The sequence below is a fragment of the Mytilus galloprovincialis genome, chromosome 10 (genome assembly GCF_965363235.1).
Source record: "Mytilus galloprovincialis chromosome 10, xbMytGall1.hap1.1, whole genome shotgun sequence".
Lineage (NCBI taxonomy): Eukaryota > Metazoa > Mollusca > Bivalvia > Mytilida > Mytilidae > Mytilus > Mytilus galloprovincialis.
The window spans coordinates 26,216,135-26,228,921 of NC_134847.1; the positions used below are offsets into that span (position 1 = coordinate 26,216,135).

The window sequence follows — 12,787 nt, forward strand, 5'->3', positions numbered from 1 at the left end:
ACTCCAAGTAATTCAAAACGTAGAGTTCGTATCAAAAGGCAAAATCAAAAGTTTGAACATATTAAACGAAAGGCAAACAACGGTCATATTCCTGACTTGCATTTTCTAATGTAGAAAATGGTGGATTAAACCTGATTTATAGATAGCTAAACACCTCATTTGCATGACACTCGCATATAATTCCATTATATTGACACCAATATGTGATCAAAACAGAAGTGAATGCATCTAAAATAGTGACATTGATCGTCGAAATTCGCATCTTGTGCAGAAACATTGGTACCGTTTATATATACTTATTCGATTTTGACAATATTGTATGCTGATCGAAACTTTGAAAGTTCTGACACAAGAGTATCTTGTTTCAGATTCCTGGTAAACGTCAACCCAACATCGTCTTTATAATAAACTATTTATATAAGCCAATAAAGTGCGGGTCATGTAATTATGTCGTCCACACTGTGTCAGAATAGCAAATTCATTATATTCACCTTGCTATAGTAAGGGATTAAATTGCACAATAAATTTAAAAGTAGTTTTCGAATCCATAGCCTGTCATTGTCTTCAGTATATTGTATCGAGATGGGGATAGCTACTAGGTCTTCGGTGATTTTAGCGATGACTTAGAATAAGATAAAAATGATGAGAATGGTGCCACATGTGGAGCAGGATCTGCTTACCCTTCCGGAGCACCTGAGATCACCCCTAGTTTTTGGTGGGGTTCGTGTTGTTTATTCTTTAGTTTTCTATGTTGTGTCATGTGTACTATTGTTTTTCTGTTTGTCTTTTTCATTTTTAGCCATGGCGTTGTCATTTTGTTTTAGATTTATGAGTTTGACTGTCCCTTTTGTATCTTTCGTCCCTCTTTTAGATAACATCAGATCAGATACAAATATTTTATTTTATTTTGGCACTCTATTTTGTAAATTATGCGACACAATATATAATAAGACTAGAAAAATAGCATAAACATAACATAGCATAACAATCATTACAATAACAGCATGCTTTACGTGCATAATTTACACACAGTAAAGAATAACGACTCAAACAAAAAAACGTCCCATTAAAGACCAAGGGTTTGACGTAAATGCTAACATTTCCTCCGCCAATAGTTTCCATAATATGATAAAACTAAGCTCATATACCTTCCTTTAATGTAAAAGTTAAATGTTTAAGATCATTAAGATCATATTCTTTGACTGTCACGATTGTTCGAATAACTCATTCTAGTCAATAAGAAAATGGTTATAAAAAGAAAAAGCTTCATTAGATGAGGATGTTTTCCTGCATAATTAAAAAATAAAAATTCTATGAATATCGAAGTTTTAATGATATAATAAAAAAAAAATTGATCTTGCATATTTTCTGTAGCTTATATCACCATGTTTTTTTTCATATATTTATATACTTGACTTCACCTGGTATTTCTAAACATGGCATCTGACAAACAGCATATGAACATTAGATTTACCTAAATAAACTCATCATAGATACCAGGATTATAAACATATACTTAAGTTACCTCTACATCTTTGTATAAAGCACATCTTAGCTAAAATGATTTTGGAGTACTTATTTAAATAATTATTTTTACATGTTTAAAAAGATTTTAATATAGAATAGTTATCATGCACACAAAAAAAGAACCAATTCAATTGATATTTAACAACTTCGCTTTTGTCGATCCGCATTTTTCATTATATTCTTAGAAGCACCCCAACATATTTTTCGGTTTGGAAGTAATCCATACTTTTTGTTGACATAGCCATCCTTCATGACATCTGAAATTGTTTTTCCACCAGATACTGTTTTTTCTCCTGTTTTTTTCCATCTGAAATACAAAGCATTATTATTGAATGTGTTGCAGTAAAATTGGTACATCCGTCGATGGATCTTTGTCAGGTTACGAAAATCAAAATAGTTTGTATTAAATCTGAAACAACAACATAGCATTTCATTCATAATCAATGAAAGGGTGTACTATTATGCAGGAGATTGAACGTGTAATATGATTGTGTATCAATTTTTTAAATATGTGGTTAGCGGGATAACAAATATCTGTAAACCACACCAGACCCTCATAAATGTATGGTATATACAATAATTAACATGTTAAAAGATATGTTGTTTCGTAGATCATTGTATACAACAGTCTTCTATATCTGCCGCGAGTTTTTTTGGTTTGTGTTTATTGTGCACAAAAAGTAAACAATAAATTATTACACATAATGAGAGATGAATTAACGCCATTAAGCAGCAACATCAATAAAAATCAGCACATAAAATATTTCACCAAAATCTAATAAGTTTTGTTTTTCAGTCAAAATATAAATGTTTATAATGCACTATATTAGGAATCAGTATATGAAATATAAAGAGACGTGGGTGAAATAGAAAGGAAATACCAAGGTACAGTGATTGATCAATAAATCAAATAAAAGCTAATCAACAACTAACAAGACTACAAGGAAAACAACAAATAGACAAACAACAGTTACCAAATATTACGCATATAAAACAAAAAAATAGCAATACGTGACCATTAAATACCAGAAGTGAACTCGCGGTGCACTGAAAGTGTAAGCAGGTTCTGTTCCACTACAGGCACCATCCTTGTTACGTATACAGATACGGAGATAGGTAGAATTCGGAATTGTAACAATAGACAGATCGATAAGCGACATGAATAAATCAAAATAATACCGATAATCAAAACAATAATGTTGGTAGTAAAACACATTCCTTAAAAATAAGCAAATTACATATGATAAATACAGAATACAGATTCTTACTTGTTTGACATATGTTTGGCGTTGACAACAATTGTACTTGAAGACTTCCCATAACCAGAACCTTTGTGGACCAGAAACTTGCCACCATTTTTAGTAGTAGCTACAACTCCAGTATGTTTTATTCCAATTTTCCCAAAAAATCCGCTCAATGGTCTGGAAAAAATGATTACATTAGTTTTACTGAAAATATATATAAGTCATATAACTACGTTAACAAATAGTCAATAAATGGAGTTTATATTGAACAAAGAATCAGTTTCAGTGTTGTATCTGATTCAACTTTCAGCAAATTGAATAACAAAGTATAAGGTTCAATCAATAAGTAATGCTCCAAACATGGCGTCCATGGATCGAACAACATTTCTAAATTTGTCCTTTTAGGTCTCACGCATTTTATTTTGTAGCAAAAATCGGATTTGTTGATATCATGTTCCGTAGAGCTACAAGTATAGCTGTATTTATCAAAAGGTTGTTTTTGTGATCAATGTTATCGTTCTCTTAACATATCTATCATGAAAAAATAAGCAAGCACTGTCGACAAGGACGACCTGTTGTAATTTTTAATGCTGCTGAAAAAATGGTTGCTCGATAGAAAGCATAATGTCGCCTGCGTGGCAAATGAAAACAAAAAGACCAGTCAGGCTTTTCTCCATTATTGAAGGTTATGCTGTTGCCTGTAATGTCCGCTTCATTTGACCTTTCCGACTATACAAGACTATGAAAGTCAAGGTCGTTTGAAAATCCTTTGTCTTTGATTTGACCTTTGATGGATAATCGTCTGACTGGCAATACAAATCTAATTTATATATGAGCTGAAGATACATTCAATTTCATCTAGCAACACATGACAAAAGGTTTCGGTAATGACAGGTACTTTATAAATACCGTATAGTAAAAAAACATCAAAACCTACTTATAAGCATTTTAGTAGTACGGTATAGACTTAAAAAAAGGGCTGTTATCTAAACAAATTCACTGGTTTCATTCTGTTGTTTGGTATAATGACAGTTGTGACAATATGATGGCTTAAAATATATATATAAATATATATTATATATATTTATATTTATATTTAGGATTATATATTCTCAAAAATGTTTATTAAATTAAATAAAATAAAAATAGGAGAATATCTATTAAGAAAAACATGACCTTGTAAAGGGTTGTTTAATTGACCGATGGGTTGCATATATATATAACATGTTTACATGCGGACCAGGTGGTGACATCTAGCAATTAGTTAAAACACGAGAAATACGTGCATTCTTTGACCATCAATCTCCAGGTTGGTCAAAACATGTCAAAACATGTCAATTAGAGACAACCTAATAGATATCTATCCCTGTATCTTTTGATTTAAGACTATAATGGTCAAATTAATAGAAACCTTGACACTGTTTATATTCTGTATATATACTTGTGTATTTGACTGTATAGGAGAGACCGTCCGTTATGGACACTGGTCCAGACGGGCTTGAATAAACTACTATTCCAAATAACCATGTGTTGTGTTACACAATTACTAGAAAAGGTATAATGTCCATTTCTTTACTTTAATAGATAACATACCTTGAAACACTTTCAACTTTCGTGACTTTGCTATTGTACAGTTTTGTTAGACTTTTCTTGTTCATATCATGGGGGAGCTGTAAATAAAAATTCAATTTGAATAAAAAATAATAAAAACTCTTACATTGAGAAAAACAGTACGATATCGTTGAACTAAAAACTGGGTTTCCAGATGTTTTGTTTTCTGTTTAACTTTGACATGTATATGTATTTCCGCAGAGGAATACTATACCGATTTTCGTGCGCGCGGTAATGTCTCTGAGTTATTTCTAAAACAGGCACTGTTGAAAACTAAAAGTTAAATTACAAAAAAACTTCGTTCGAAAGTTTGTAATCTAAAGTGCCTAAACAGAACGACCTGTCCAAAGTCAACCTGACTGAGGTTTTAGCAATGAAGTACAGTTACTTGATTGAAAATGTACATGCATAGTGCATCTTTAAAATAAAACTAGTACTGAATCACTGATTACTCTGTAGATATTCCCCCTGCAAATATCAGTTTTAAAATAAACACCTTGAGTATGTAAACTACCTGTAGTCAGTTTTAGACCCCTTGAAAATTTAATTGGGAGCAATAATTGAACTCTTGATGTAGTGTTTAGCTTTGCCGATTGTCTTATAAATTGGCTTAAGATGCACAAAACAAATAACCTTTTCATAAGAGACAGACAAAATTCGGCTTTTGTGTTTCAAAAATAATTGAAACCACGACCGATGATAACTATTATACTCTTTTACGTATAATAGTCTTAGCGATAACAGGCCATACATGATGTTACATTTTGTAATGTTTACCCTTATTACATAGATAGAATTTAGCTTTTATCATTCTAAAAATATATTGTGTCGCATTATTAACATTTACTTACCCTTTTAACATTTGATCCTCCTGATCCACTAGATTTCTAAAAATAAGATTGTATTTGTTGTTAAAAACAGTAATAATGTTTTTCGATGATGTTGTGTTTTTTTTATATTTCCGAAATACTTACTTAAAGGCTTTTCTACCTCATAGATTACATTAGCTGTATTTAGCAAAAGTTGGAGGAATTTTTGTTCAGTAATGCTCTTCAAATTCGTACTTTAAATATTTTTGATTCGAGCGTCGATGATGAGTTTTTTGTAGACGAAACGCCCGTCTGGCGCAAATATAAAATGCCAATCCTCGTTTCTATGATGAGTTTATTGTTTAAGTATATGTTTTATAATAAAAAAAAGAATAACAGATATCGTTACATCCAGATTTACCTATAACTAGATATAGGAAATTGTTTGTTTGGCCAGATTTTCTGCATGATAATTTAGTATACAGAGTTACTGTCACCTGCCAAAACGAACATATATATCATCAAAAAATATTTACCATGATCACTTCGTCAAAAACCATCAGATGCCTTTCACACACTTTTATTGTGTTGTTGTCTGTAGTATTAACTAAATTGATTATTGCGTACAGTAAATTATTTCCCCCTTTTATAGGATGCACTCTGAAATACAGCTGTTTCTCAAAACACGCCTCTTTTCAATATATTGAATATTCATCGAAAATTAATTTTGTTTACATACTGGTTCCCAGTTATGCTATCTGTGTTCCATCTCACAGAGTCACAACTTGGGAAAGTTACCAGTAAATAAACATGTGTATATTGTTAACATTGACATCTGTGGTAACCTTTCATTCGAGGTAGGGGTAGTTAAGAAAATTAGTGTTAGTTTAAACTCTGAGAAGTTCAGGGCACATAAACGTTGAAAATATGCCGCACAGCCCTATTTGTTATCCTTTGAAAAAAATTGTGGTGCATATGAACTTTCAATTCTAGGATAAGATTTTTTCAAGACTTCATAGTAAAAGTCGTACAGTTTTAGCTGTAAAAGGAGTTCCTATGGGAAATTTCATTGTCAATATTTACAGAAATGCAACCTATACATCTTAATTTATACATACACTTTTATTACGACGGAAAAACCATGCATCACTGATAGAAACCAGTATCAGAATAACTAAAATACGACTGCAGCGCATGATAAGTTCCTGTGGCAAAATTTCTTTATTCTGAAAAATAAAAATAAAATATGACGGGAACAAGAACAAAATAGACGTTTATGTTTTGTCTCGTTTAATTGATATAGCTACTTTTTTTTCAAAAGTATGATATGATTTAATATTTTTTACTAAATCAAAGCTGCAGTCATTCTAAAGAAGTGCATAGAAGAAAACAATAATGTGAATCATAAACTACAAGTTTGGGTAGCGATAATTAAGCAAAAATAATGCTAATCTGATTATGAAATTATATGTATGCTTTATGTCTATAATTATTTTCATTAGATATAGATATACAAATAATATGCATGTGTTATAACATCAAACTTACATTTATAGGTAAATACTCCTTATTTGATGTGAGCCTATCATTAAAAATGACAATTTACTTGTATATATACCTTTCAGAAAATAAGATAATTCAAAATTACTTTCCTTCACAGTGACATTTTTTATTATGTTTTTGTATTCGAAATAATGACGTAAAAAGTGTTTTTAGAGATGAAAACTTATGACATTTGATTTCACAGGACATTGACTGGAACACTCTATACATGTAATATGTGTGACCACAAAGAGTGATTGCATGGAATAATAATAATATTGACTGTCTTTTCAGACGAGGAAAAATTCCACACGTTAAATTTGCAACATAGTTATAAAGTTAGCATAATATGTTTTATATTTTATGTTTAAATCATGTAAACTGACTTTATCAGCTAGGATAGTTTGATGGTGTATGATATGAAATTCATATAATTGAAGATGTGACAACTTTACGAAATATATTCCCATCTTTCTGTGACATTTCAATAACGGCCGGGAAACAGACTATTGACAATGACACTCTTGTCAACTTCCTGTGCATTAAGTTTATTTCAAGGCGAAGAGTTCAATCAGGGGAGATAATCATCTTCAATACATGCACTTTTACTACTATGTATGTCTTTTCTAGTTGCTGGCTACCAATTTTTATTTTTGAACTGATTAGTCCAAATCATTTATTTTGGAGTACATATTAAATATTTACACAACTGTGTTGCGTATTTGAGTTAAATCATTTCACAGAAGTCAAGAAAAAAATCTGATTACGAATCAAAAAGGACCATTTTATTTAACAAACAACAAATTAACATATATTTTTGGGCTATTTATCACTAGGAAAATGTCACATTCAATCAGTCTGCGCAAAATGTATTTCATTTGTAATCTATATCAAAATAAAAACACAATACTGTAACATTTCACATTTTTCAACAATATTGTGTATCCGTTACCATGGAAACAGTGGATATACAAATTCAGTAACATGTATATGAATTACCAATCATGTATGCTACCACATATTAAAACATTAAAAGAAAATAATTGTTTTCACTTGCCGGTCATAATAAGGACAAAACTTGATAGTTACTAACACTGTCTCTTAAGTACTCAGTTAAACAGTTAAGTGATATATATGTTCCAGACCATATTATAAGCTGTATAGTTTGCTACCGACCCCCTACGGATCCATAGAGAATTAGTAAAATCCATAGGGGATTCTGCCTACGGTCTCACATAGGAGGTGAGGCCGGAGGCCGAATCCCCTATTGATTTTATTCACCCTCTATGGTTCGTACGGGGTCAGTAGTTTACCGTGTATAACGAATTTATCGCACGCTATACCTTTTCTGCTGCGTTTTGTTGAAAAATAAACAATGAAACACAACAGCCGTTAATAGATGACGTCACCATTAACGCGTCATGAACCCCCTATGAAATTTACTAAATTTTCCGGACCGTATACGTTTACTCGTACGGTCCGACCATACGTGTACGGTCGGATCGTATGAGTATACGCGTATGGTCCAGTACGAGCTGATTATACATGTTATTGGATCATATGGGTTAAATTTAAACAAACATCTATCACAATCTTTATTTTAAGTTTTACAAATTGTTATTATTACAATTAGATAGATAAAATGAACAAACGAACAATTGAAAATATATATTTGTTTAATTGTATATCTGAATCCTATTTTGGTACTCTCGCCCAAGGTGATACAAGTTACGTAATATTTTTTACATCATCATGTTTGCAGTTCATGCATGTTCCTTTGCATTTGCATTTTTTTGTAAAGTTGCTAAATATTCTAAAACAATTGTCCCCACATTATGTTTACTTTGATATCTTCAATTTTAGTAATCATACCACATCTTCTTTGTTATATGTATGGAAATAAATAAAATTCATGCACTTACCTTCAACTCATATAATTGTAATGTGTCGGTTGTTGAACCGTCTTCGAAAAACTTATCTTTATATATACATCAGGGGGGGACACTTCAAATACAGGTGTCAAAATATGATTGAAGAAACCATTTTTGGAAAATTGTTCAACTTTGGGAGGTATTCGGCGTTTACAATGAGGAAGTTTAGCGAACCGGATATTATTCATAACTCATAAGTGTTTACAACTTGTCGTTTGTGAAGTACTTTTATGAGAAATTACATTTTTTTTGTGTTAATTATAGAATGGATTGTAATTTTTATAAATTTGAGTTATCAGTAGTTTTCTTATGCCCATTTCTCATAAAATAATTTAGATAAAATATAGATCAAGGTACAAAAAATGAGCGAACTTATAATTTGGTATCATTCCATTAGATGTGTTTAATTTTCATAGCGATATAGATTCCGCCACCAAAAAAAAAAAGTTGAAAAATGCATGCGCTGATCATTGTAGTTTCCATAGATGTTTACTTCAAACAAGTTAACTAAGATAAATACACCATATTTATAAGATTGTTTTAAAGTAATCAAGTTTCTGTACGACATACTTTTTGTCATTTCAACAGTATTTTTTTCACATTTTTATATATATATAAGTGGGAGGTTAAGCTAGCCACGAAACCACCATTGTTTTTTGTTTTGTAAAACTGTTCGTTCCTTAGTATGTTCCTTTGGCATTTGTTTTTGTTGAACTTCAGTGTTTTTGGTCTTCCGTTGTTGACCTCTAATAATTGATGTGTTTCTCTCCCAATTTTGGTTTGTCACACGGATACGTTTACTCTCAATCGATTTATGACTTTTGAACACATGTACACTTCTTCTGCCGTAATGTATAGAAATGGTTACATATATGCAGTACATCCGAATTATATAAACGATATGAAGATGTGGCGTGATTGCCTAGAAGCAATTGACAACAACAGACCAAATGACATGGATGCAGCAGTAGATACAGTATTTTAACTTTTATCATGTGTGCGTCATTCATGGTTCTTTAGTTGACAAAACGCGCGTCTGAAATACATAATTTCAATTCTAATATCTATAATAAGTTTATTGGCACAGTGATAGCAACGAAATGTGCGGAACCAATCTTATCAAAATTTAATCCTGATATCTATGATGAGTTTATTTGCAACCACTGGGTCGATGCCACTGCTGATGGAGTTTTACAAATGTAATTCCCCGAGGGTATCACCAGCCCAGTAGTCAGCACTTCTAAGCTGACATGAATTATCATTGATATGTTCATATTTATAAATTAACTGTTTACAAAACTTTTGATTTTTTGAAATACTACGGTTTTTCTACCTTAGGAATAGATTACCTTAGCTGTATTTGGCAAAACTTTAAAGAATTTTGGTCCCCAATGCACTTTAACTTCCTAAATTTTGGGACCTTTTTAACTTTTAGGGATTCGAGCGTCACTGATAAGTCTTTTGAAGAAGAAATACGCGTCTGGCGTAAATACAAAATTTAATCCTGGTTTCTATGATGAGTTGATTTATCAAGAGTAATATTCATCCTCTATAGACCGAAACCCTGCCTTAAATTCAAACATATCCATATTTCATAGATCGTCTCCATTTTATACCCTAGCACCGGTCTCTAAGGAAGTGTTTTTTGATGTTCTGACATAAATTTATTTTCAATATCCTATCTTTTACATCAAACATTACTACTACTTGTTTTTCTAAAACGGACTACTACGGAGAAATTTCTGCCTAACGTTTTAAAACTATTTATTATAATTATCTTGTTAAAGTTATCTTACCGTTGTTAAATTTCTATTTTGAAAGTCATAACAAAAAAAAAGGAACAGCTCGTTAACAATAAATGTATAACAAAAAGCGCGTTTTGTGCATAATTTAAATACAAGGTACTTGGTAAAAGGGGTTAGTTGAGAGCCTTATTAAGTAATGGATAATTGCTCATCTTCAAAACACTTCAAATACTTAATTCTTTACATTGTATACTTATTTTTTTATAACTATAAGCATATACATTGAGGAACGGCATAATTTGGTATTTATTTGAAAGTTTTCATTGGATAAAGAACAAGGATGTGAACAACTGTATAGGTCACCGTATGTCCTTCAAGAATGAAATAAACAATGTATCGTAGAGTAATTTATAAAAAGTATGGAATAACAAATTTATAGAAATGACCTGAGACAAGCTGATAAAATTTGAAAGAAAAAAAAACAGTTATTGAGCCGAAAGGCCGAATGTTAAAAAGCCCGAAGTGGTCATATTTTAAACTTTCAATCTTACAATCACCAAAAAAACCCAACTTCTTTGAACGGACAGTAACATAAATAATTAATGGGGCATTGTCAAATGGGATCATGATCTGAACCCTTACGCGCACTTATGATCTCACAGCTCACAATTTTTTTTAACAAACTGTTATCTGTCTTGACATGGCTTTGTTTGGACTTATTAGTTTGCTTTTTGGCTTTGAATGTTTGTCCCTAATATTTGATTAACTGTGCATTTGCATTCAGATATCACAGATCAAATTTATTCGTTTATAGTGTATTAATGTACGTTTTTTGATTGAGTTAAACCTGCCAATTGATATTTTATCGTGTGTTTTTCTATGTTGTGATGTTATGCTATTGTTTCAGAAAAAGGGAGAAGGTTTGGATCCATTAAAACGTTGAATCCCGCTGCAAATGTTTGCACCTGTTCTAAGTCAGGAATCTGATGTACAGTTGTTGTCGTTTGTTTATGTAATTTATACGTGTTTCTCTTTTTTTTTATTTTATATAGATTAGACCGTTGGTTTTCCCCTTTGAATGGTTTTACACTAGTAATTTTGGGGCCCTTTATAGCTTGTTGTTCGGTGTGAGCCAAGGTTCCGTGTTGAAGGCCGTACATTGACCTATAATGCTTTACTTTTTTAAATTGTTATTTGGATGGAGAGTTGTCTCATTGGCACTCACACCAAATCTTCCTATATCTATTGACTGGCATTGACTGACAAGCTCGATAATAGCTTTACAATATGACAAAAAACATAAAAAAGGACTGATTTCTTGCTTGAACTTCTTGTTCAGGATCCAAACGAACACTTTTTAATAGACTTGACTGCAAACAAAATCTAATGACAAATTACAAACAATCTTGTCTTTTGGAGTGTAGACAATGAATTGACAAAATTAGCGAAAAATTACAATGAAATACACACGACTACTGGTGACAATTTACGATGTTAGCAACCTAGACACGGAAGCAGATAAACTGCTACTAAAAAAACTGATGAAGCAAATTCTAGTCATAGATAAGTGGTACTCAACATATGAATGTATTTAGCAACACACAACATCAGATTCAAGTAAGAATGAACAGTAACATATACCGATATTCAAAACTCTTGAACCCATTACTGATATACAAAAAGCTTTGAAACAAATAGAAACACATGAACATATTGATTTGCAGTATCAGGCGCGTCGGTGGGTCACGCCAAGAAAGAAACTTTAAATTGAAATCCGAAATCAAGCATACTGCATTAATGTTGAATTGGATAAACGATAACCCGTAGATCAGATGACTGCTCTAAATTTAATAAAATGTGTTATATAAAGTAGTGTTGTCAAATCGTACACTTTTGCCTAACCGGTTACTCGGATAATCGTTCGACCGATTAACCGGTTAACCGGTATAATTTAAATTGGGGTTTGAAAGGCTTATCAATAATACCCTACAAATAGATATAAGATGTGGTATGAGTGTCAATTTGACAACCTTTCATCCAAGTCATAAATTTACGCTTTTAGAATTCCTTTGGAATTATAAGGTTTGTCTTTGAGGATTCCTGGCGAAGTTTGACTTTAAATAAATCAAATACACCATTTGAACTATAGCGTCTGTACCAACTTCAGATTGCAAAAAAACAAACCAAAAAACTTCTTGATCTCGTAGAATTGAATATGTCTGAAACCGATTATACTTTCCTTTTTTTCTTGTTGTCTACGAAAATAATGTGGAGTGTTTCAATTTGAAATGATTAATTATAAAAAAGAAGATGTGGTATGATTGCCAATGAGACAATTCTCGACAAGAGACCAAAATGACACAGAAATTAACAACTAT

The 12,787-nt window shown here is 31.6% G+C and overlaps 1 protein-coding gene across 2 annotated transcripts; it reads right to left on the minus strand.

Annotated features, from left to right (window-relative positions):
- Positions 1-882: 882 nt before the first annotated feature.
- Positions 883-8,799, minus strand: LOC143047276 (uncharacterized). 2 transcript variants are annotated; one of them, XM_076220313.1, is made up of 6 exons: positions 8,656-8,799; positions 6,310-6,417; positions 5,234-5,269; positions 4,365-4,441; positions 2,796-2,948; positions 883-1,834 (listed from the first exon to the last, which is right to left on the minus strand). In XM_076220313.1, exons 2-6 carry the CDS (start codon positions 6,385-6,387, stop codon positions 1,666-1,668), a joined length of 513 nt encoding a protein of 170 aa, XP_076076428.1. In that variant the 5' UTR covers positions 6,388-6,417; positions 8,656-8,799; the 3' UTR covers positions 883-1,665. The 2 variants fall into 2 exon arrangements, with proteins under 2 accessions (XP_076076428.1, XP_076076429.1); XM_076220314.1 differs by lacking the exon at positions 5,234-5,269.
- Between the last annotated feature and the right edge of the window lie 3,988 nt (positions 8,800-12,787).

Coding starts and splice junctions, on each gene's coding strand:
- LOC143047276 (XM_076220313.1), bottom strand. CDS start 6,387: ATGCGCTGCAGTCGTATTTTAGTTATTCTGATACTGGTTTCTATCAGT. Junction 2,949..4,364: donor AAAGTTGAAAGTGTTTCAAG/GTATGTTATCTA, acceptor CATTTTTTCCAG/ACCATTGAGCGGATTTTTTG. Junction 1,835..2,795: donor GCCAAACATATGTCAAACAA/GTAAGAATCTGT, acceptor TTTGTATTTCAG/ATGGAAAAAAACAGGAGAAA.